This window comes from Bufo bufo, chromosome 3 (genome assembly GCF_905171765.1).
Source record: "Bufo bufo chromosome 3, aBufBuf1.1, whole genome shotgun sequence".
NCBI classification, from domain to species: domain Eukaryota; kingdom Metazoa; phylum Chordata; class Amphibia; order Anura; family Bufonidae; genus Bufo; species Bufo bufo.
The window spans coordinates 559,371,725-559,397,705 of record NC_053391.1 but is presented as its reverse complement, the minus strand read 5'-3'; the positions used below and the strand labels follow the sequence as shown (position 1 = coordinate 559,397,705).

Sequence of the window (25,981 nt, the reverse complement as noted above, 5' to 3'; positions counted from 1 at the left end):
TCAGCAGGCCCCCACCTACAATTTTTTACACTGTCAGCTCAACGTCTGTTCCTCTTCCAAGTTCATTATCATCAGATGATAGTCTGATCAACACAATCGTAATCAGCGGAGGTCACGTACCTAATTAGCACTGAGGAGTGTCTTTGGTTATCGGAATGAACCACTCAAATCGACTCGATCCACACGCTCAAAACAGCCATGCACCACCACCCACAGAATCGCGAAATAGGTATCAATCTGTCAATCCTTTCTGTGTCCGGGCCGGGTGAGGCTTCCCGTGCGTAGTCAAATTAAACCGCAGGCTCCCTTCCATCAATTAGTTTAAGTTTCAGCTTTGTAACCATACTCCCCCCGGAAACCAAAGACTTTAGTTTCCCAGAAAATGCTTGGCGGGAAATGGGAATAACGCTGCCGGGGATCGTCTTCGAACCTCCAACTTAAGTTGTTGATTAATGAAAACGTTCGTGGCAACAAAGGTTTCGGCTGTGGTTCGGCTCGCGCCGGTACAAGAATTTCACCTTTACAGGTACAATACGGATGCCACTGGCCGTTCCTCTTCCAATGAGTTCAGTTTGATCATCCAAGAGTCCGGTCAACACAATCGAAACCACCGGCCATCCCTCTTAGTCATGGCCCCAGTTCCGAAAATCACGAAAATTTTTGCCTGAACTTGCTCTTTATATAAAAGTAAATATACAGGAAAGAATGTTTCCTAACAATTTTTCATCTAAAATCGCTTTTATCTTCGGTTTTGTGAGTTTTATGGTCAGTCTGTAAAAGTGGCGTACAACTCGGGCAACATCGTTACCAGCAGCGACATTGTAGTCCAAGATGCATCCAGACATCCTCCCCATGCTGTCCCCGACCCATTTCGGTGGTGTTTCCATCAATTTCTGACCTTTTCCTATGAACCAGGCACCCTCCCCTCTTCAGAGCAGGGGGTGCCTGGTTTAATGTTTGGGTCCTCCCATTGACTTCTATAGGGCTCGAGTGCTCGGTAGAGCACCCGAGCATCCCGGTGTGCTCGGGCAGAGCACCCGAGCATCGGGGTGCTCGATCATCACTAATTGATACCATTCTGGGGTGTGTATGACTTTTTGATCACTTTTTTATTAATTTTTTTTGTAGAAAATGAAGCGACCAAAAACTGTGAATCTGCCATTTGGACGCTTTTTACATTTTGCTGTTTGCCATATGGGAAATATATTTTTATACTATGGGCGTTTTATCACATCGTGACACCCATGATGTGTATTTTTATTTAATTTTAATCCTGGGCGCCACTCCATTCGCCCGCTGTGGCCCCTGGTAATTTTTCAACATTCGGTGCAAATAGGAGGAGATGCCAGTGTCTCTCCTTCTCCGTGACAGCAGCGCTGTCCAATCGCAGTGCAGAGCTCAGAGCCAGGGAGTTTTTTTTTTCTCTATGGCTCTGAGCTCTGCGCTGTGATTGGACAGCGCTGCCGTCAGGGAGGAGAGACACTGGCGTCTACTACTTGCACCGAATGTTGAAATTACCGGGGGCCACAGCAGGCGAACGGAGCGGTGCCCAAGAATAATAGTAAGTGCACTTAGATCCCTGGGCGCCGCACTATGTAGCCTGCTACTTAGTTCATATTCTTTGGACCCATGAAAGGTCCTTTTTAATGATCAAAGAAGGACAGAGGGACTTCGGTGAAAAAGAGGGACTGTCCCTCCAAAAGAGGGACACTTGGGAGGCATACTTTCAAGAGTAAAAAAAAACAAAACTTTAACCTCATCCATTGAACACACGGGAACACTTGCTCCTCGAACCCTCGCTCCTCACTGGTTGCAGCAGGACCAGGGTTGCCAACCGTCCAGAAATTTCTGGACAGTCCGTAAAAATAGGTGACTTTTTTCCTATTTCCATGAAAAAAAAAGAGGTGTCTGATGCTGGTGGTATTTGACTAGATTATTTTGGTGGTAATTCTCATAATTTTTCAGCTCACAGTAAATTATGGTGATGAGGTTTATCTGTATATTGAGCTATAGACATGGGTTACTTAGAATCGTTATCATTCATTATGGTTTTCCATTTTGTCTGTAAAAAATGTTGTCTGTCAGTGATTTTCGGATAAGTTGTCCAGAAAAAGGAAACAAATCTGATTGGCAACCCTGAGCAGGAGCTGCGCTGTGAGGTCACATGACCACCTGGGAGTGCAGGTCCTGCAGCATCCAGTGAGGAGCAAGTGTCCCCATGCGTTCAGGTTGATGAAGTGAGTATTTTTTATTTTTTTTCTGATCTGCACTGTGGGGATTAATGGGGGATTTTATAATACTAGGTATGCAATATCTTGTTGCCATTACACCTAGAGGCCCAGCATTCTCGGCAACTGCTGCAACCTCCCCATTTTAATTGACAGGACCAGGCAGTTTAAATGTGATCACACCTGCCTGGCCCTGTCAATCAAAGTGCAGAGAGCGCAGCAGTTGCTGAGAGAGCAGAGCCTCTCGGTGTAATGGCAACACCCCCATTGCTCCTAGAGGCTCATTTGCATATATTAAAACATCATTTTTCTCAGCAATGCGGGCGCATATGAACATGGGACCAACACAGATGTCTTCAGCTGCCAAGCGCACATGTAACAGGTCAGCCAGGTTCATAGGTACAAATCTGCTGACAGATGCCCTTTAAAGGGGTTGTCTAAGTTATTTTTTTGTCCTTTGTATGTTTCTAACTAGGCAAATGTAAGGACTTTACAATTCACTTACTTTATCTCCAGTTGCTGCTTTCTCAGATTTCACTGAGGGTCACATGACCTGTGATGTCAGCCTCTCTACCTGCTCTGATGATGTTTCCTGCACAAGCCTAAAAGAGCAGATGTGTGTCTGTACAGGAGAAGTCACTGTGCTGGCCACGCCCCTCTGCACTGCCGCTCTCTCCCTGGATTCTTAAGGAAAAACATTAACCCACTTCAGCTGCATAGACTCAGGGCTGAAGGCTTTACTGAGTAGCTGCAGGCAGTGAGAAGACAAATGCTGGGCACATGACAGGAGCTGACAGTTCTGCAGAGCATTGCACAATTGTCATTGTACACAATGTCATTGTACAGCTGGGACTTGTAGTCCTACAAATACAACATGCTGCTGAGTATGCCAACAGGCAGACATGTCACTCAGGGCAGACTTATCCACTCCCTTTGCAGAGCAGGGGGAGGGGCAGAGATTGTTGTTATTGCAGTTAAACAAACGGCCAGAAGAGAACCAGGGAAATGAGGAAATGTATATTTTTTTGCCTAAAACTTGCTTAGCTTAGTTAGATATTTCTGCCCATCAGATTTACAGTGCTATATATATTTTTTTTCATAACTCGGACAACACCTTTAATGCTCACACCCCCTATTAGTTTGGCTAAAGCTGCCTATTGATTGTGGCAAAATAAAATTATTTTGACCATGCAGTAAAAAATGCTGTTGAAAACTCACTTGGTTTCACCGTAAATACAGTGGTTCTGTGATGTGGTTATTGGCCATGCAGTTTATATAAGTGAAATCTTTTATCTTATATTTTTAACCTGGAAAAAATGCATGTCAAATAACCAGAATACAAAACTGCAGCAAACCTGGGAACTGAGTGCGGTTTTAAACACCTTTTTAATTCAGTTTTGACTGTGTGGTTAAAAACATATCACCTAAATATACACTGCTGGTTTTTTGGGGGGATTCTGAGGTTTCGGTTGTGGCAGCGTTTTTTGGTGGTGCAACACTTGTCACAGCCAAACTCACCATGTAACCTAGCCTTAGGGCTCATGCACACGACCGTATGCCCTCTGAGACATGCGGGCCATATGCCCCAGAGCGGCATACATCATGCGCACGGTAGCGCACAGCATCATAGGTTATTATGATGCTGTGCGCATCTCATAAGATCATATGAGTGCGGGCGGACCGATGCACACAGCATCATAGTAACCTATGATGCTGTGCACTCCCGTGCTCACGATGTATACCGCTCCGGGACATATGGCCCGTTCAAGGGCCGTATGTCTCGGAGGGCATACAGTCATGTGCATGAGCTCTTATTCTACCTTCTTTATTAATTTAAGATTAAGAGTTCACAGCTGGGAACATTGACCTATGTTAAGAAATACACATATGTAGTACACCAGACTAGGGGTCTGCATTGCTGCATTCTTATATGTATTTCAATGCAATGTAATATGATTTGTATCATGTCATTTTATTCAGCAGGGGAGGTACTGGTTGTCAATGGCTGGCTGTAACAGGGCTAACCTCCCTCCTCCACCCCTCCTGGGATAGTAGGCTGGTCTGACTTCCTGCCAGTAGGGAAGTCTAGAGAGCAGTGGGTCAGTCTAGAGGAGTGCAAGGCGGAGAGAGGATGTGGGAGGTCCTATCCTGATAGTGGGGCAGTTGGGAAGTAGCTCATAGAGCACCAACTCCTAGGAACCATATACGGGGGCCAGGATCTCCTGCCAGAGAGTTTGGATGTAGCTTGTAGAACATCCATTCTCAAATACCTTTTGGAGAGTTGGGAAGCAATTTGTGGAGCACCCACTCTCCAGACTCATACTGAAGATACTGCTGTGAAGTGAGGGAATACAACTCGCCACTCATCACCAAGCAACCACTAGTCCAGTATCATCTAAATGCAGAACTGAAGCCTTCCAACCTGCCACCATACCTCGGCTGGTGCCAGAGAAGAATTGCAGTAATGCCTGCTGCTACCTTATGTGTCTTAAGTTCTACGTTGCGCTTAGTAAAAAGGACCTTGTTACGTTTAACTCTGGCCTCATTTTTCAGTACTATAACTTTTACTGCAATAGACCCCAGGGAGCGACGGCCGGAGGTAGGACACCATAACACAACAACCGCACATCAGGGCCGCTACCACTCTTATCCTCTACACCAGCTCCCACAGAGGCTCACGGCACATATGTCTTCATATGTCTTTTGGCTTCCATTTAAAAAATGTATATGTTGCATATAATAAACCCTGAAATGTTGCCGGATGTTAATGGACACAGTGGCATCATTAGATTTATTTAAAGGAGTTTTCCAGTAGTTTTTCCAGTACCCCACCCCCATCATCCAGCTGTGTGGGAATAGGTTCGGGGCTGGAACTACACAAGCTCCATCCTTTGTACAGCGGACAGAGGCGGTTACTGCTGCTCTGTATCCATTCAAGTGAATTTATTAGCAAAGCTACTGTACAACAGTTGATTGGTGGGGATGTGGGGTGTTCGATCGCTGCCAATCAGATATTGATGACCTATGCTAAGGATAAGTCATCAATGTAAAAATATTGGTAAATCCCTTATATAAATGTATTAAAAACAGTATTTGTCCCCCTTTACACTACGTTTGTTTTTGTTAAAATAAAGACACAATATATATATATATGAACATGTCCATGAAGGATCGCATTGTAAAACATTTTGGCATACGTTTTTGTGCAATATTGTCATACATGTAAAAGTATGAATGCCATATACCATTTAACTTACAATAGGGTTATATTTTTAGTTTTATTAATCACGGCAGATGGAGGAAAGTTTCTTCTATAATTTCCCCACTAAATGTATGGATCGCTGGTTAGCATAAACCCTAAACCCTATTTTGCTTCACCTGAATATAAAAAAAACTTTCAGGACAACATACAGACATCCAGAAAAATAAAGTGATTTGACTCCTTGTGCTTAGTTGCTGCAAATGTTTTATTAGCTGGTTAAGCAGACATGGCACATGTAATGCACATTACTATAATGCTAAAGGGTAGTGTCCCATTCAGTACAGACAGGAAGGAAATATATAGCACCAAAGTTGCTTTACAGCTGTATTTAAACAGGACCTATCACCAATCCAAAAAAGGGAGCTATTTGTATTTTCTAGTTGGCCATGCTTCCCTGAGCATGGCATACTTTCACTTATGAATATGCATCCCATCACACCTGTTTTGGAGTAATGTCCCCCGAGACTTCTGTTGCCACTTATGTTAATCTGAAGTGACTCCTGTTGCAGCGTGATCTCGCAAGAACTTAGACTTCCCACGAGACCAGGCTGCATCATAGTTTCCAACAGGACAGTGTCTTCCTGAGACCAAAGAGAGACACCACCGCACAGAAGAGTTCTGTGGCCAAAGGCAGGCTGGCCATAGATCCCACAAGGAAATTTCCCTGTTGCCTAGAGTGCTGCCAGCCGGGTACATAACGATCTGATTCTCTCCTATACACCTAGCCAACAGCAGCAGGTGCTCTCCTGAATTCAACTGTATTACTGTCCTCAGGATGGCAATAAGGTTGAATACTGTAGCACAAGTGGCAGTATTTTGTGCTATACTGTGGCATTTGGTTCTGCTGGAGTGGTATATTGTTCTGCACTACGGTATTGCTGGCTTTGCCTACTTGATTTGCTCCGTCTTCTGTCAATTTGGGCCCATCTACAACAAGGGGCCACTTTTTAGTTTAATTTTCCATGGGTACTTCAAGTTTTCAGTCCGCACATATCTGTGGCAGTGTCTCACTCCGGTCTGAATGAGATGCTGTCCCATTGAAAGCAGCTCAAAATCAACTAGTCAGGTCAGTGAGGCCATACTGCTATAGCTGTGATATTTACCTTCCTCTCATAGAATACACTAATGTAATATGACCAGTATTTGCGTCCACTGTACACCCATGTATTAAATAACAGTTACATTTAAAACTTGGTGAAATGTTCTCAGGAGGTGAGAAGATGAATGGGAAAACACATGTACATATATTCATAGTCTGAGAAATCATTAGACTATATAGACATACACAATTATGGGAACATAGGCACTTTAGAGATGTTTTACCATGACCGAAACAAATATTGGTAACACCAGAATGCCACATAAATGACATTCAAAATTAAAAAGGTCTCTAATTTAGTGTAGCACAAGCTGCTCCGTGGACTATTTAGGGGTGTTACATGGGTATTTTACTTCTCCCCTTCAGTAGACTTCTCCTTCCTGGATTCAGTCACAACCTGCTAGATGCAAAGACAGATGAAATATTGTTTTATAACATATCAATTTATGCAGAGTTATAAGAAAAGATGCCTTAAAGTTCTTATGAAAAGCATATGGACATCAACCCCTCATATTACGAGGCAAAGTGGACATCTGCTGCAAAAAGCAACTCAATGCAAATACAGTAAGTGCTACATGGTGATCCAATAAGTGCAATGTAATACAACATTTTCTGGGCCTTAGAGACCTGTACTGCAGTGACCAGCTAGTTGGCAGGTGCCTTCATCCTATGCATTAAGGCCATAGAATGTTGTAAAAGAAAGTGTTCTAAAACTTTCCATAATATGCAATTAATCCAAAAATTCTCCAAAATTGGGCAAAATAAACAGCACTGCTTCTAGTAATCTAAATTAGGCCACTTTCTGAAATTATGACATTAAAGGGGTTATACAATGACACAAAAAGTTCCTGAGTAGTTTCTCAAATAAAATGTACTAATACACTTTAAGGAGGTTATCCACCTTTTTCTTACTGATGATCTATCCTTTGGATAGGTCATCAGCATCTGACTCCTGCAGATCAGCAGCTTGAGAAGGCACCTGCACCTCCAGTAACGCCGCAGCCTTTTCGCTGCTTCCTGCAGGCCAGTGATGTCACGACTATAGGTCACATGGCTTGTGCGCAGCTAAGCCCCATTCACTTCAATTGCGAGTGCCGCTGCCTTCTCAAACAGCTGATCGGCGGGGGTCCTGGGGGTTGGCCCCCCGCTGATCAGATGCTGATGACCCATCCAAAGGATAGATCATTAGTAAGAAAAAGGCAGATAACGCCTTTAATTCTGAAAACTTTACAGATGACATAATTTCAGTCCCCATTCAATGGTCCCAGAATTGAAGCTTCTTCTGCAATCTGTTATTACAGTGGCGGCTGTTAGCCATCTCTGCAACACTTTTCTCCCCTCATGGCCCAGCCTCACCTCCTGTTGCCTTCTTCCCGGCGGGTCCAGTCACTGCTCCCAACACTTCCCAACAGCTAGGTCAGAACGTCCTAGATAGCAGGCAGTTCGTCAAAATGACCATTTTGCTTCTCTCAGTCCAATCATACACCCCCTCTCAAAGTCAACTGGGCAAAATGTCTTTAAGTGCATCATGGAGCCATGTCTAGTAGACAATGATCTCTCACCAAGAGGTACACTACCCAAAAGTAGCCTCCGAGAGAGTTCCTCTAGGAGAGTGGGAAAAGTGCTTTTACACCCAGTGTCTAATCAGACCTCATATGTAATCATTTACATATTTGCAAGAACTGTACGCCTAGTTTTTCAGCAACCCAACATTTCTATCTGAGAATAGTATTAATTTTCATTAATTTACATTTGAAAAACCGCTAAGGAACTTTATGGCATGTTGGACAACACCTTTAAAGGGAACCTGTCACCGGGATTTTGTGTATAGAGCTGAGGACATGGGTTGCTAGATGGCCGCTAGCACATCCGCAATACCCAGTCCCCATAGCTCTGTGTGCTTTTATTGTGTAAAAAAAACTGATTTGATACATATGCAAATTACCCTGAGATGAGTCCTGTCCCTGAGATGAGTCACATACAGGACACATCTCAGGTTAATTTGCATATGTATCAAATCGGGTTTTTTTACACAATAAAAGCACACAGAGCTATGGGGACTGGGTATTGCGGATGTGCTAGCGGCCATCTAGCAACCCATGTCCTCAGCTCTATACACAAAATCCTGGTGACAGGTTCCCTTTAATAAACACATTATTTTGGCATTGACATGTAGACATTAGAGCTCACCTCTCCATCTCGAGTCTCTATAGTTTTAATCACAACAGTTTTCCTGGTGTGAACTTCAGAGCTATGATCTATTTCAGGAGCTGCTGAAAGATAACATGAAAGCATGATTCATTTTAGTAGTAACATGGTTGAGAACCAACAAAAAAAAGTACTTAGAAGATCAGTTATGGCCATGTCCACATATCCGGCACAAACTGTGGTAGTCTGTTCTGGCAGAGGAACGGACTACTGAAGTTTATGGTATCGCTGGATCCCCAGGGATCTGGCAGCTTTCCGGCATAAATGGCAGCATTCAGTAGGAGAAATACCACAGCATGGTGCAGTATTTATCCTGCCGAAATCCCACAGTCAGTGGGGATCCAGTGGTGTGCAGCAGTATCTGGCTATGGCGGACACTGTAAGTTCCACTACTCTGTTCGTGTTGCAGAAGTGAACCTACCTCAGGGCGCATTTACACGTGCCGACTGAATAGGCAGTTATCAGGGCATAGCTGTCTGCTCGTCATTGGTGGTAAGAGCGGCATTTACATGCATCAATCACCTCCACTGTATGGTGACAAGTGATGGATACTGCAATCACTCGTACTCATACAGAATAATTGTTTCTGGGTAGCAGATTGCTATTTATTTGCTATGATTTGCTGCCCAGAAATGATGACTTAATGTGCTGCATAAGCAATTCACCTGATGAACAATTGTTTGGCCTGCTAATTGGGTGATCGGTGGTACCTTTATATGGGGCAATTTTCGCCTTTGACATGAGAGAAGGAGAGCTGCAAGACCCTTTTAGTATCTTCTGCGGAAATCAGTCCTTCTCTCCCATGATATCTACGTTGTTGGCTGTAACTTTTATTTCAATATGTACCTGTTAGGCTTGCATTCAGGCCTATTATTACCCCCTTTTTTTACTTTAGGGCCACAATTGATATTTTCTGATATAGCACACTCAGTTTAAAAAAATAGTTGGCTGATTCAATTGAAATCTATGATTTTGGCCTATTTCTATTTGATTTGCATGACTAGCTAAAGAAATACTGTACATAAGAATAGGGACTACTTTTATTACATTAGTATTGTTATGATTATGTTGTGTGACTGAAGCTGGCTCCCTAATTGGCCAGTTTAGTCTCTCCTGTTGCTGGCGGGATCTTTTGTACGAATAAACTCACGACTAAACGACTGGTCGGCCAAATCGCATGTGGCTTTAAGGTATGACCACACGGCATGGTCGTGTGATACTTGCAGTTTAGCCGCAATGTTTAGTCAGTCTGTATTGTAAATGGTTGCGGGACACCTTCAATACCACACGGCTTATAACCACTTCCCATATACTGGTGAACTCTTACCCTCTGTACTGAATTATCTTTACAGAATGAGTAAACTTCAAAGCAAGAATATGAATATATTAACCACAGTGTTATATCGGTAGCCTGTGCCTGTTGCCGGTCCACTCTCCCAGGTGGGCATGAGTACCGGCCTTCCGCTGCTCCCTTTACGATAGGCCCATTTACTGGATTCTGACCCTCTGCTGCCTAACCTGACCTGTGCCTGACCTCTGTATTGAACCTTCACTGCCTGCCCTGATCTCAGACTGACTACAGTTCAGCCGGATCCCTCTGTGCTTTGCACCAGTGTCTCTTGACCCCATGTGTCAGCTGTCAATCACACAGAGACTACTCTAGGAGTTGGCGGCCTGGTTGTTCCCCTGCAGTGAAGTCTAGATCCCTGTATAGAGGTTAGAGGGTGAAAACCAGGGTTCCAGAATAACGCCCTTAGGAACACAGTAAAACACAGATTTGTTTTTTAGATTTATGAGATATATTGAGGTGAACGCTGTTTCATTCTCCATAAGGTGTTACATAGAAACATAGAAACATAGAATGTGTCGGCAGATAAGAACCATTTGGCCCATCTAGTCTGCCCAATATGCTGAATACTATGGATAGCCCCCGGCCCTATCTTATATGAAGGATGGCCTTATGCCTATCCCATGCATGCTTAAACCCCTTCACTGTATTTGCAGCTACCACTTCTGCAGGAAGGCTATTCCATGCATCCACTACTCTCTCAGTAAAGTAATACTTCCTTATATTACTTTTAAACCTTTGCCCCTCTAATTTAAAACTATGTCCTCTTGTGGTAGTTTTTCTTCTTTTAAATATGCTCTCTTCCTTTACCGAGTTGATTCCCTTTATGTATTTAAAAGTTTCTATCATATCCCCTCTGTCTCGTCTTTCTCCCAAGCTATACATATTAAGGTCCTTTTAACCTTTCCTGGTAAGTTTTATCCTGCAATCCATGTACTAGTTTAGTAGCTCTTCTCTGAACTCTCTCTAGAGTATCTATATCCTTCTAGAGATATGGCCTCCAGTACTGCGCACAATACTCCAAGTGAGGTCTCACCAGTGTTCTGTACAGTGTTCTGTACCTTTTACAATATGGCTTTGAAGTACAACTGTGGAGGAGAATCACCTACCTGGGCTTTTGATACTGAAAGAGGTCATGGAATGAATCGGTACAACAATCCTGAAAAAGAACAAAGCTTGCATGAGAAATCAGATTAAAAAAAATATATAGGAGGCATTTACTTGTCTATTTACATCACTCTTGTGGCGTAAATAGGTTGGTAATTTTGTTGCACGCCATTTGTGTAGTAAATGGCTTTCATTAATGTCCTCTGTCCCTTTCCGCTGCTCTCTTAAAAGTTTCTATGGCTTTTCAGTCTCTGGTTAGAAGACAGGAAGACGGAGGGGCGGTCCTTCACACTGCATGCCTGCATTAGGCTTCAGAGTAAGGAGGCGCGTCTCTCAGTAATCCAATCTGATTGGCTGGCAGGGAGCTGCTGGCTACAGCAAGTGTGTATGGGAAGTGAGGGAAAGCAGTTTTGGCCTCAGAGAACTGGCAGAGGAGCTATCTTGAGAAGGTCCTCATATTGTAAATGCTTAAACAGCCGTAACTAAGGGAAAAACTCAAGGAAAAAAGTGGTATGTGAAGAAACTAAAGATTGCTTTATGCATAATGTTGCTGCAGCAGTAACATATGGTAAAATTGATTTTTTGATGAAAACATGACAGTAACCCTTTAAATCTATGTCAGTAAGAGGGTTGGAGTAGAGTTAAATCTGTTGCACATCGATGAAGAGCCCAACTCATGTAGAGGCCTGTGCTTTCTCAAGCAGTGCAGAGGAACTTGAGACCGACGTGTCCCCTATGTCCCCAAAAAGTACAGAACTTTTTAGGGTGCTTACATTTCGGGCACCTGGTAGAGGCGGCTCCATGTTACCCCTGGTACACTTTGTGTACTGTACAAGACTCAAAGGAAGCTCCTGTCTTTTTATTTTATACTGTATGCAAGGGCTTTCATTAAATGCATTGTTTTTCTGCTTACTTTGGCCTCATGCACACGGCCGTTGTTTAGGTCCGCATCCGAGCCGCCGTTTTGGAGGCTCGGATGTGGACCCATTCACTTCCATGGGGCCGCAAAAGATGCGGACAGCACTCCGTGTGCTGTCCGCATCCGTTTGCTCTGTTCCGTGGCCCCGCTAAAAAAATATAACATGTCCTATTCTTGTCCGCGCTTTGCGGACAAGACTAGGCATTTATATTGAAGGCTGTCCGTGCCGTTCCGCAAATTGCAGAACGCGCACGGATGCCATCCGTGTTTTACGGATCGCAAAACACACCACGGTCGTGTGCATGAGGTCTTTTTCCTACATTTTCATTTTACCTTTTTTTGAAATTACTAGTTTTCAATAGAGATATGGTCTCAATTTACAACATTTTTTGCATATAATAATTGTCCTAGAACCAGCTAATATTGTAATTTGAGGGATGATTTTATGTATAATATTGGATATTGGATAACAATGGTATAAATCACCTTATTGTAGAGAAACACTAGGGAGAATTAATTAGGCCTGGCACTTTTTACACCAGTCTTAATAGAAAGATACGCTAGTGTATGATGTTTCAAATTTATTAAAGGGCACATACCATTTGATAATTTTGGCACATCTTCGGGAGGCACGTGTGCCAGACAATGAAATCTGCACTAGCAAAGAGCTTATGTAGATTTCTGATGCAATGTACACCACCATGTTAAATGTGTCTGGCCATATAGGTCCCACCCACTACCTGCCTTTTCCACCCATACTCTGGCCACCTTTTAGAAAAGTGGAGAATGTGCCGTAAAAAGGGGGGAAAGTTGCAAATTTTGGCCCAAAATGGGAAAATTTTAGACATCTACCCACTAGAAAACTTGAGTAGGACTTTAATTATTTACCCTCATTACATGATATTATTCAGATAACAATAATTCTATGTAATATTAAAAATATTAAAATCTACAACTGCTGTGCTCTGGACACACATTTTTTTTTTTACTCAAATTCTCTCTTTCAGCTAACCTGTGAAAGGAAGAGAGTTTCAGCATTACTTAAAGGGGTTGACTCATCATGGACAATGGAGGCACATTGCTAGGATATGCCCCCGTTGTCTTATAGGTGGGGGCCCACCACTGGGACCTTCACCTATATCTAGAACGGAGCCCCATTCACTTCTATGGGGAGCCGGCTCGGACCAGAGTCCTCCAGCCACTACCTTGCCGGGCTTCGTTCTCGATATAGGTGTGGGTCCCAGTGGTGGGACCCGCACCTATAAGACAATGGGGGCATATCCTACCAATATGCCCCCATTGTCCATGATGAGACAACCCCTTTAAGGGCCCCTTACACGGGCTGAGAATCATAGTAACTATCGTTAGCGATGATCGTGTAAATTTAATGTGGTGTAATCTGATAGTTTGTGCGCACGGAAAAATTAATGTTTACCGGCAGCAGATCTCCTGCCGACAAACAACAAGTCCTTATGGGGAAGAGCGACGGCATGTAAATTCAGCGGTCTCCTCCGCTTGTGATCAGCAGATAATATCAGCAGTAATATCGTCCCGTGTAAAGGGACCTTTACCCTTCTGTCACATTGATGATTCTGCAATCTCCGATGTGATCACGTGACCACCTGAATGGCTGCAGGCTCTTCCTCTCAAGTACTAACCGGAAGTCCTCCTATGTCTTCCTGATTAGCTGTGTAATGTACATGTGGCTCAACAGGAAGAAACAATCACATCTGATCAGGACTTCAATGAAGAACCTGCAGTCAGTCTGGCAGTCACGTGATCACATCCTAAATCACGAATTTGGTGTCATGACAGAAGGGTAAGTACTGTTGAAACTCTGTTCCTTCCACAAGTTAGCTCAAACAGAGAATTTAGGTAAAGCTCCAGAGAACCCCTTTAAGTTACAGATACAGCTGCATTCCTTGTCCTCTGACATAACAAGATACATTCCGCATATCCGTATATATGCACAGTATGCATGTATACATTGTTATATTATGCTACATTGTTAACATAGACTATCTTGCACCAACTTGTCAATCTTTACCTGCTTTCTTCACCTTCCAGGAGTTTCCTGTAAGTTGCAATCTCAATATCCAATGCCATCTTGACATTGAGGAGGTCTTGGTATTCTCTCAAGTGACGAGCCATTTCGTCTTTCATATGGTGCACTTCCTGTTCCAGACGTCCAATGGTATCATGATAATTCGATGCTTCTAACCCAAATTGTTCTTCCATCTCCTTCATCTGACGGATCAGACCTTCATTCTATACAGGACAATAAAACAGGCCTCCACATAAACATATGACATACAATGGCATATTTTGCCAATAGGCTGCCATAGTCACAAATGCATACTGTGCAGTTATAGGTTTTATTACTAGATGCCTCTGTATGGCACACCACAGAAGATTGGTCCCCCCTTGCCCCACCTAGTTTCCCAGTAGGCGTGCATCAAACACTGTCAGGCAAGGTGAAATGCAAAGTGTGAATAGCCAGATTTCTGATTAATTGATTTTTCTATCAAGTGGAAGAAAATTTGTAATAAGAAAAACATGTCCTCCGCCTCACCCACTTTAATTAACGTCTATGTTAGAAACATTGGAACAGGTGCTTTATAAATATCGTCCTCATTCTGAACAGCATATTTCTCAATGTACTGGAGAACTGCAAGAGGACTGGCATAAACACACTGATAACTCTCCTGCTTCCCACGTATTAGAAATCCGGCTGCCTGCTGCCACCACTAGGGGGAGCTCAGTGCATTGGAATTCACAGTTACCATGCAACTGAAGCTTTAAAAAATCTCTTTGCACTGAACTCCCCCTAATGGCAGCTGTATGAAAATCCTTTGTTTTCATTTCAGGAACAGGAGTTCAGGAAAATAAGCTGAAAGATGTGATGTATACTATGTAGATTCTGTATCTACTGCATGTCAGTAGGACTATGGTTTGCTTTTCTATTATAAAGATTTGGGGGTAGCTTTTTACATTAGTTGTCAGGACCACTGTCTGCTAATTGCTTGAAAACTCAGAACAATGGGTATAGAGGCAGAAATACATAAAAGTAGGCGTGATGAGAAGAAAATACTCACTGTTCCTTTAAGTCCATCAATTTCACTGGTCAAGCTGTGGATCTGTCGTCGGGATTCGTTCATCTCCTGCTTGGCTTGACGCAATGCCTCATTATTGCGGTTTGCAGCATCAGACAAGTCAGCAAACTATACGACAGAATACAGAAGAAATTACTTTTGTATATGTAATGCCCATCGATAACTTACTTCTCTACCGTATATTACATCATAGCTTATACATTAGGCTGACTGAGATTATTAAAAATTAAAAGGTAGTGTTGTAAGTGACATTACCATGAATGGTATCACATCAGTTTAAATCACATTTACCCCCCCCCCCCCCCCATTCCCCAGATAAAGACAGATACTTGGTCTATTAATAGGCTATTAGAATAGCTTGTCCACATTTTCCATTTACCTTGGATTTATACCACTCCTCAGACTCTTGCATATTCTTGGCAGCAATGGTCTCATATTGGCTGCGAATATCTCGAAGAGCAGAAGTCAAGTCAGGTTGCTTGGCTGCTTCAATTTCTGTATGAATGGTTTGTACATTTACAGATACTTGCACATCTTGGAGTTCCTGTGTTGGGATGACATTACAAACTTCAGTATACTAATAGTATATGCCAAACAGCGCACACAATTTGTTAAAAAAAAAAAAAAAAACGCATAAAAATTCATAGAAGGGCAGCACGGTGGCTCAGTGGTTAGCACAGGTGCCTTGCAGCGCTGGGGTCCTGGGTTCGAATCCAACCAAGGACAACATCTGCATGGAGTTTGTATGTTCTCCCCGTGTTTGCGTGGATTTCCTCCGGGTTCTGCGGTTTCCTCCCACACTCCAAAGACATACTGATAGGGACCTTAGATTGTTAGCCCCACTGGGGACAGTTGTAAAGCGCTGCGGAATATAGTAGCGCTATAAAAGTGCATAAAATAAATAATAAATAAATAAATTTGCACAACACCCTCTAAAATAAAAATAAAAAGTTGTGCAGACTTCAATCATCCAATGTATGCCTACTTGCACATATTTTTTTAGAAAAACTATAAATGAGGATTTAAAAATCTCAAGATGCCAGTGAACATTTGAGTCATGGAGCAGAGAAGTGGTCTGGTTATATGCAGAAGGCGATTACATGTGCAACTTCTCACCTTCTCACCACTTAAATGTCCTAGATTGAAATTCCCCATTATGACATATCCACTGGGACCTTCTCCTATCTCCAGAACAGGGCCCTGACGCATCCGGCTGGCAATGGAGATGTGGTTATCCATGGCTGTGGCTCTTTAAATTCACTTCTAGTCAGCCCATCTCTTTTCAGAAGCTCTACTAAAGTGATTGGAGCCAGTGTCAGACTGAGGTTCCTTGGGCCAACAAGAGGAAATTATTCTCGTGGCCCAACCCCTTTATTATCAATAAAGTCTAATAGATTTTAAGTCAAAGAAATCGACTCTAGAGACAAGTGACTCCAAAGAAATGTTTTGTTTTTTTCCTGGACCTTTGAGGCCCACTTTAGTATTAGAGCTATGGTATTTGAGTTTGGGCCCACTGAAGGATCCTCCGGTACTCTTGCGGCCCTGACAGCTGGGCATGCACAGCCACTTCGTATGGAGATAAACAATGATCATTTATCCCTATACAATCATGGAAATGATCAGGAGCGTTTATTTTTATCATAATAATTGTCTGAGCATCAGCTTGTCTAAAAGCCCTTTAGGTATAAATACCCTCAGGCTGTGCGTTTACATGTTGGGGTAAAAAATGCAACTTATAACCTACCATACCACTGCACTTCTAGTGCCCTAGATAAGGTTTAAATGCAGCAGTCTAGGCAGATGTACAGAGGAACAAGAAGTGTGGCATTTGGGTAGGAGAGGAGGTGCCTCAGAGAGGCAAGAAGGGATTTCATAGATTAAGATGTAATCCTGTAGTTCACAGGAAGTAAGATGTAATCCTGTAGTTCACAGGAAGTCAGCCACACAGGGGAGACTGACCTGCTGTCTACATAGGAGAGCGTGCACTGGACTGGAAGTCAGACTGGGGATCGCAAGACACAACTGCCCATAATGAAAGGGATTAAAATGTATGGTTGCAAATGTAATACAGTGGGTGTGGACCCACTTTGTCACAAACAGATTTGGCACAGAGTTACTTCCAAGTGCACCCCCCAGGTCTTCACCCTTTAACCCCTATACAGTGATCTGGTCTTGGTAGCAGGAGAACCACCAGGTCATTATCTTGAAGTAGTCTCTGTTCAAGTGACTGCTGACCCACTGGGATGATGAGGCAAAACTGTAGTCAGGGACAAGCCAAGGTCAGGGCAGACAGAGTTTGTGAACACCAGTAAATAGTCCGAGGTCAGGGCAGGCAAAAAGTTTGATGGAGTACCTCTTCAATGCTATGTCAAAGCACGGGATCTGGAGTTTAAATGAGATTCCCTGGAACAAATATTCACCTGTCCACAGAGTAGATGATATTTGAATGGAATTTGAACATACTTGCTGCCGCTTCATTTAAATTATAAGCAACTGAAGGAGACAGCCATGTCCAGAACTTTTTAACTACATGAAGTTGATGTTTTTTTTTTTATTAGTGCAAGACCACGATATTGAAAGACCATTGGCCATGATATTGCAGCAACTTTTGCAAGACAGAGCTGTAGCAAAACTAATAATTGGGTGACTATGAGTGTTACAGATACCGTATACCTCATCATGAAGTTTCTTTAGGAATTCTATTTCATCCATCAGAGATTCAATCTTTCTTTCAAGCTCCAAGCGGGAGAGGGTTGCATCATCTACATCCTGCCAGATAATAGGGGAATTAGTAATTAGAAATATATTGAATGAGAATGTATTACACTGTCACTGTGGCCACATACTTTCCAGTTCTAAAATGGGTTGTTTATTTAACCTTGATCTATACTGTAGAGAACATGGAGAATTTATAAATTGGTCCTGCAAAGCGAGGAGCCATAAATAACAAGGCATTGACAAAATGTAACAAAGTGGCTGTGGATCCACTGTGCTCTAAACAGATTTGACTCCTGAGGGGTTAACCAAGTGGTCCACTAGTGTTCACCCTTTTACCCCCGTACAGGTATCGGGGGCTCACTGCAGGAGCCACCAGGCCGTTACATGGAGGAGTAGGTGCCTGAGCAATTAGAATCCTAGCTTGTCTAGTTCCTGCAAAGGTGTACGCTAACTTTTGCAGGAACCAAAGTAGGAAGCTTATTGCTCAGGCACCCTCCCCCCGCATAGAAGTACCATATATACCTCAGGGAAACATTGTAATAGGCTGGGGATAGATTAGTCTGTGTACGTGCGGAGCGGAGAAAGCACACATGCCCTATGGGAGAGATGCTGATGGACATGGACAAATTCCAAGCAATTACACAAAATCAAACAAGTCCACTAAGTATTGTCAGGAAAAAAAAGGAATTTAAATAAAGAGGACCCTACTTGCATCACCCCATGTAATAATAATTTTAAAGTATCTATTCTTATAACTCGCTAATGTGGCTTTACGTTATTATTGCTACTAGAAGTTAAGAATGAATTTTTAGCAGTTTGCAATGAAGGTCCAGGTGGGATTTATCAGTTGGAGTTCATCGTATTCGACATAGCTGGATACTGCCACTCACCACCAGACCCCATTGTCCATAATGGGATCTGGCCAGTTTCCGGTATGAGTGCTGGGTTTTGGGCGGACAAAAAACAGTGCATGCACTAGATTGTGTCTGGCTGAAACCCGGCACTCATGCCAAAAACTGTCCAAATCTCATTATACTCAATGGTGAATGGCAGTATCCAAATATGCTGGATATGGTGAACTCAGGCTAAAAGGGAAGATAAACACACACAGCTTTTATCTCACTGTATGGTGGGGCATAGACAACTATGTTTTCTGATACAAGAGAATCCACCCAAAAAACTATAGCAAGCATTATGGGGTCAATGCGCAATGTGTTCAGCCGTATGTAACACCTACACATTTGGCATATACTGTGTATATGTCAAACATGCACCAGAAATAGAAGGAAAAAGAGCTTTATAATCATCATGTATGCTTAAAGAGGTTGTCCAAGTTATATTTATTGATGACCTATCCTCAGGATAGGTCATCAATATCAGATCGGCTGGGGTCCGACACCCAGCACCCCCGCCGATCAGCTGTTTGAAGAGAAGGCGTGCAACGTGCCAGCGCTCCCTCCCCTTCATTGTTTACCTGCTCGCCGTTGCATCTGCAGCGGTGAGCAGGTGTAATTACACCTAACCGTCCCATTCATTTCAATGGGACGGATCGTTTCCATACACTTGTAGAGGAGTGATCCGTACCATTGAAATGAATGGGACGGCTTGGGTGTAATTACATCTGCTCACCGCTGCAGATGCAACGGCGAGAAGGTAAACAGTGAAGGGGAGGCAGCGCTGGCACGGCATGCGCCTTCTCTTCAAACAGCTGATCGGCGGGGGTAACGGGTGTCGGACCCCAGCCGATCTGATATTGATGACCTATCCTGAAGATAGGTCATCAATCAATGTAACTTGGACAACCCCTTTAATATTACTGGATTCAAAATGCTTAAAAGGGCTTCTGTCACCCCACTAAAGTCATATATTTTTTTGGGCTAGTTAAATTCCTTATACTGCGATATATAAATATATAATGCTCTTACTCACTTTCCTTCAGCAGTTTCTTCAAAAAACGGACTTTTATAATATGTAAATGAGCTCTCTACCAGCAAGTAGGGCGGCTACTTGCTGGTAGCAGCCGCATCCTCCTTTCATAATGACGCCCCCTCCTCATGTTGATTGACAGGGCCAGCGAACGTGCTCGTCCTCTGGCTGGCCCTGTCTGCGTTCAAAATCTGGCGCCTGCGCCGTACCTGTCTTCAGTCGGCGCAGGTGCACTGAGAGGAGGATGCTCGCTCGGCCGCTCCTTCCTCAGTGCGCCTACGCCGGGTGTAGATGTGACGTCAATGGCGCAGGCACATTAAGGAAGGAGCGGCCGAGCGAGCGTCCTCCTCTCAGTGCACCTGCGCCGACTGAAGACTGGTACGGCACAGGCGCCAGATTTTGAACGCAGACAGGGCCAGCCAGAGGACGAGCACGTTCGCTGGCCCTGTCAATCAACATGAGGAGGGGGCGTCATTATGAAAGGAGGATGCGGCTGCTACCAGCAAGTAGCCGCCCTACTTGCTGGTAGAGAGGTAATTTACATATTATAAAAGTCCGTTTTTTGAAGAAACTGCTGAAGGAAAGTGAGTAAGAGCATTATATATTCATATATCGCAGTATAAGGAATTTAACTAGCCAAAAATAAATAAATTACTTTAGTGGGGTGACAGAAGCCCTTTAAATCCCTTCATTACTAAATTAATTGTCTATGACAATCGTTATGTTTATGGTAATTAAATGGAAGAACATGGGAGCTTGTTTGAGCGGTATATCATCAGTGACTTCAGTAAATACATGATAAAATATGTATCGATAATACAGTCATTATTGGAAGGCTCATTTGGGATTTTTGCACCGATGATCACTTACCTTCCTGAACAGAACTAAATTGTTCTCAGCATCTTCTCTCTTGTGGACTTCTTCATCTAGTCTACAGAAAATGTAAATGGACAGTGAGAAATGTATATATCTAATTTTTATCTTATATGCTAATGGTCCTTTGTCCAACTATTATGTCTAGCACAGACAGTCTGGCTGGACATCTGCCAGATCTTCAAGGAGAAACCCTCTGCCACACCCTGTAATCAGTAATGATCAATCTGCCCATAAAAAAAGACAAAATGCAGCGATAGATGAGCACACCATGCTATGTCACTGGTCAGACTGGTTACTGACTGTCATACTACAGTATAGACCACTAGTTTTTACAGTTGATTGACTCAACACAATGGTGCAAACAAAATGGGGCAAAATGCTCCAGAATTCAGGTTCAAATTAAGTCAGAATTCTGGAACACATACCATGAGGCACATTTATTAAGTGTTTTAAGGTCCTTATACACATGAATTTTGAATGCCATTTTTCCCCTATAGAGAAGGTGATGTGATATGACAAAACACCAATAGCTCCAGCATGCTGCGATTTTGAAAATAAGACATTGGGGGAGATTTATCAAAACTGTTGCAAAGGAAAACTTGCTTAGTTGCCCATAGTAACCAATCAGACTTCACCTTTCATTTTCCATAGGAACTCTGAAAAATGAAAGGTGGACTCTGATTGGTTGCTATGGGAAACTAAGGCAGTTTTCCTTTGCACCAGTTTTTTTATAAATCTCCTCCATTGTGTCTATGGCCAGTGGTGGCTGCTGTAAAGCATATGTCTAAATGCTGTAAAGAGCATCTCAGGCAAGATGCCGCCCCCATAATCATGTTCAGAAAGTAGAATTACAAAATTCCCTTTAACTAAGGGAATAAATATTCATTGCCACATTCCCTTTAGACAGGCCCTGTCACCTCTTCCAGCATGTCTGTTTCACTAAATAATTGTATTCGCTGTGCAATAATTCTGGAGCATTTTTCATATAACTCTATGTTTCATTTCTTAGCTACTAGAAGTTTATTAATGAATCTGTCACAGGATGTTACCCATTGGGGGGGGGGGGGGGGGGGGGGTGTCCCTGCACAGCATTACATCGTCCAATCAGTGTCAGACCATGCAGGGACACATCCCAACTAGTAACACTTGTTTTCAAATTCATTAATAAACTTCTAGTAGCAATAACAGAGGAACAGGACTACTAGTTATGTGAAAAAAAATGTCCCAGAATCATTATTTCATGGGAAATAAAATTATTTAGGAAAACAGACACACGTAAGGAGTGGTGAAAGGTCCCCTTTAAGAGATCTCTCATTACTAACTTAAATAATTATTATGATTAGGTGACATTGTGTCATGTTAGGTGACGTCGTGTTGAGGCTTTTCTTCTGTCTGCTGTCTGACGGGTCTGCATGCCATCTTGCATAAATTAAGTCCTTTTGGCCAATACAAAGCATTAGTCAGTGGCGTAACGAGAAATGACTGGGCCACAGCAAATTCTTGAATTGGACCCCTCCCCATCAACTTGTTTGCAACCCCTCTCCTCCCGTGCAACCCCCACTCCTGCGGCTAGTCAAGATCGCTCTCTCAGAGGAGGCTTGGCAGCCGCTCTGTCCGTTTCCTACAGTGTCTCGGCATATAATGTAATTTTATAATATTGTAGTGGGGGTCTTGACAATAAAATCTTTTAGTTCTCTTCCTGGGTGTGTCCCTTCTGAGTTCCGGCCCCAAAGCAGCCGCTTTCCCTTCTTCCCCTATAGCTACGCCCCTGGCATCAGTATATATGATGCACCATATAATATAAAACATGGCGTATACTGTACTGCAGTAGGTTATTATACAACAGTAATTAATAATACTAACCAGATCTAGCACTATAAAGGGGTAATCTGACTTTAATAACAGCTCATGCACAGTCACTACTATACTAAAAATAATTAGAGGACAGTCTCGTTTTCAGGAGTGGTGAAGGTTCTGGATGGCATCCCCACCCCACCCCATTTTCTTGCAAAAGGCGTTTTTAAGTCCCATGGGACTACCGGAAATAGCCAAGTCAGTGCGTCTCCATTACTTTGGGGGGCCGTTTTGGATATAGGAACGGGTCCCAGAGGTGGAAAACCCACCTATCTGACATTGATAGTATATACTAGTCATATGACATCAGTGTCTGAGATAGGAATACCCCTTTAAGCAAGCTTTAAGAAGCTCTTCAGCCTAAGTGGTTGGTCTAGGCAGAAAATACTAACTCTCAACTGCAGAGAAAAGGTAGACTGAAGGTTTAGTGCCCCATGAGAGGCTAAAATGATAAATCAGCTTTCTTACTTAATTCAGTGGGAAAAATACCAATCTCCATGGCATCAATAATGGCAGACCTATGTCGTGGGGTCAGCTTTTACTAAAGTGCATACTAAACATGTCTCTTTCTTCTCAGTGACCTGGCTGGTGAGATATTCCATGGGAAAAGTAAGAGAACAAAAGCACAAATGCTTCCTTAATGTTATGGTAATACATTGACAAGTATGAATACCTGAGACAGCAAAAGTATGGTACATCTTTAACAAATCAATGTTTCCACATCAGTTATTCCCTATTAATGAATACACCTTCAGGCTACATTCTTAAGAACTCTAATTGGAACTTACTAGGAAAATATACGACTCAAAAAGTTATTAGAATCTGACACTAAGGCAAAAATTAAATTAAGAACAAAATAAACTTGAGTAAAATCATGTCAAAACATCTATAATAACTGCACAAACAACTCTAATGGGCCGTACCTATACTATTAGGGATATTTTATTTTATTCTATATTTTATTTTATTCTATTTTTTTATTCCTTAGTTGTTAGAATATAAACTATACTGGAGGGGCTGATAGATAGGTCTAATGCTAAATTTCCATCTTTACGGAGAACCACACCCCGTGTGTTCTAGGGATGCCTACCTGTTAGGAATATAAGAAAATGTATTCTATATTTTATTCTATTTTATATTCTTATTCCCTAGTTTCTAGAATACAAACTTAACTGGAGGGGCTGATAGACAGGTCAAATGCTACATTTCCATCTTTACAGAGAACCACACCCCATGTGTCCTAGCAATGGCTACCTGTTGGCAGCGCTCATCCCTCTGTGGTAATACATATACTATTAGGTATATATTTTTTTATTCTATTCTATATTTTTATTCCCTAGTTGCTAGAATACAAACTATACTGGATGGGCTGACAGACAGGTCTAATGCTGTATTTCCATCTTTACGGAGAACCACACCCCATGTGTTCTAGATATTGTTACCTGTTGGCAACGCTCATCCGTCTGTGGTATGATGTATCTTAAGAAATATTCATGCTGTTTTATGCAGTCTACATATTACAGAGTCTATTAGAATAAGTGATTAGCCAATATCAGTAATTCAACTGGTTTCGTGTATATAAAGTTTTGTGTCCATGACATAAAAAAAATGTTTGAAAAATGTCTTTGCCGCATGGCAAAACACATGAATGTTTTGCAGAATGTATTACAACTAGGTGACATGACACATATCACTTTTATGCTTCAAGCTACAGTATGTCATCACTGAGTTTTTAATACCATCACTCTACCAATGTTCCCCATCCTCCATATGTTGAGTACAAATTTTATGATATGAATATTTTTGTAGCTCTTGCTGAGATTCTTGCCACCCCTGTCCCCAGCCTCTCACCTCTGCTTGAGAAAACTGAGATCCTCAGCCAAGTTGTCTCTTTCTACCTGGATATGGTCCCTGTCCTTGCCCAGGGCATCCAGCTGTCTTCTCAATTCTCTCAACTCTTGTTGGCACAGGTCTGCAGCCCTTGTGGGCTCCTTAGACCTGGCTTGATTGATCTCAGTCACCAGCACAGCATTTTGCTGCTCCAAATAACGGACTTTCTCAATGAAACTGGCAAAGCGATCATTGAGTTCTTGCATTTCTGCCTTTTCATTACTGCGTGTGGTCAGGAACTCCTGGTTGAGGGCCTCAGCCACTGAGAAGTCCACCCTGTCTGTGACCCGGATTGGGGTGCTGGACCTCACCCTGTAGGCTGATGAGGAACGACTGGAAGGGCCTGGGGAGGGGCTCCCCAAGTGCCTTGAGGTTGAAAATCTAGAAGAAGAGGAGTAAGACATTGGGGATAGAAGAGGAGCCCCAAAAGTGCGTCTGTAAGAAGTAGAAGTGTTCCTTATTCCAGAGTGACTCATGATGATGAGTGAGATATTGCTGCTCCAAGTTGCTTCAGCGATGCTGTACACTTGGTCTGCTGAGAAGCTGTGAAGAGAGTCTGTGTCTCAAGCAGGCTGCTTTATAAGACTGCTGGAAGCATCATTGTGCCCCTCCCTGTGGGACCACATGGATCTATTATCCTGGCCTCAGGGAGGAGGGGGCCTGCTTCTCCATCCCACCACACCCACACTGTCTGCTACTGGCATCTCTGCACATTCTGCTTGCCAGTGCTGCTGAGATGCAACTTTGGGACTTTGTTCAAGCCATTTTACAGGAAAGTAGCCGATGATGTTGCAGATTTCTGCATCTTCATATAACATCCTGCAATAAATTTAGAAAGTGGTTTTTGAAGACCAGCACTTTACATCTCTAAATATTAATTGTAAGGAAACCAAAATGTCCCGCAGTAATAAAAATATCGGAACAGATTTGTTTAGTTTTGGGTCAGATGCGGCAAATCTTCAGTAGCTTATAATCTATTTTGTTCACATTGAAACATGAAAAGTTCCAATCTATACACATAGGGGGCATTTATAAATTGCACTATTTTTTCTGTTAATTTTAAGTCTGCCTTTGGTTTCTTGTGCTGTGCCAAATTGATGAGATGGTGCAACGGTTTTATAATTTCGGCGCACATGCAATGTGGTTTCTCATATTTAAGTGATTGTATGCCAGGGGGTTGCCAGGCTGCGACATTTTGTGGGACATTTATCAGTGCCGCACATCATAAATGCACCTTAAATGTGATCTATATTCCGAAACAGACCAACTTTTTACTCCACTACTGAAAGTGACATGGGAAGCCAATTGTTGCGTCAGCTAAAACATGACAATTTAATGCCACAAAACTGGAGTAACAGCCTTCATAAATGTCCCCCCTTAATATGTACAGGTGGCTACTTTGAAGAACCTAGAATATGACATATTTTCAGTTG

General features: G+C 42.7%; 1 protein-coding gene across 4 annotated transcripts; it reads right to left on the bottom strand.

Annotated features, from left to right (window-relative positions):
* Nucleotides 1-6,493: 6,493 nt before the first annotated feature.
* On the bottom strand, nt 6,494-25,080 carry PRPH (peripherin). Of its 4 annotated transcripts, none has more exons than XM_040422127.1 (9): nt 24,510-25,080; nt 20,799-20,859; nt 17,958-18,053; nt 15,664-15,828; nt 15,267-15,392; nt 14,219-14,439; nt 11,255-11,304; nt 8,780-8,862; nt 6,494-6,989 (listed from the first exon to the last, which is right to left on the bottom strand). In XM_040422127.1, the coding sequence occupies exons 1-9, from the start codon at nt 25,022-25,024 to the stop codon at nt 6,939-6,941; spliced, it is 1,368 nt and encodes a 455-aa protein (XP_040278061.1). In that variant the 5' UTR covers nt 25,025-25,080; the 3' UTR covers nt 6,494-6,938. The 4 variants fall into 4 exon arrangements, with proteins under 4 accessions (XP_040278061.1, XP_040278063.1, XP_040278062.1 ...); XM_040422129.1 differs by having other exon boundaries at nt 6,494-6,986; XM_040422128.1 differs by having other exon boundaries at nt 8,780-8,859.
* Nucleotides 25,081-25,981: the final 901 nt, after the last annotated feature.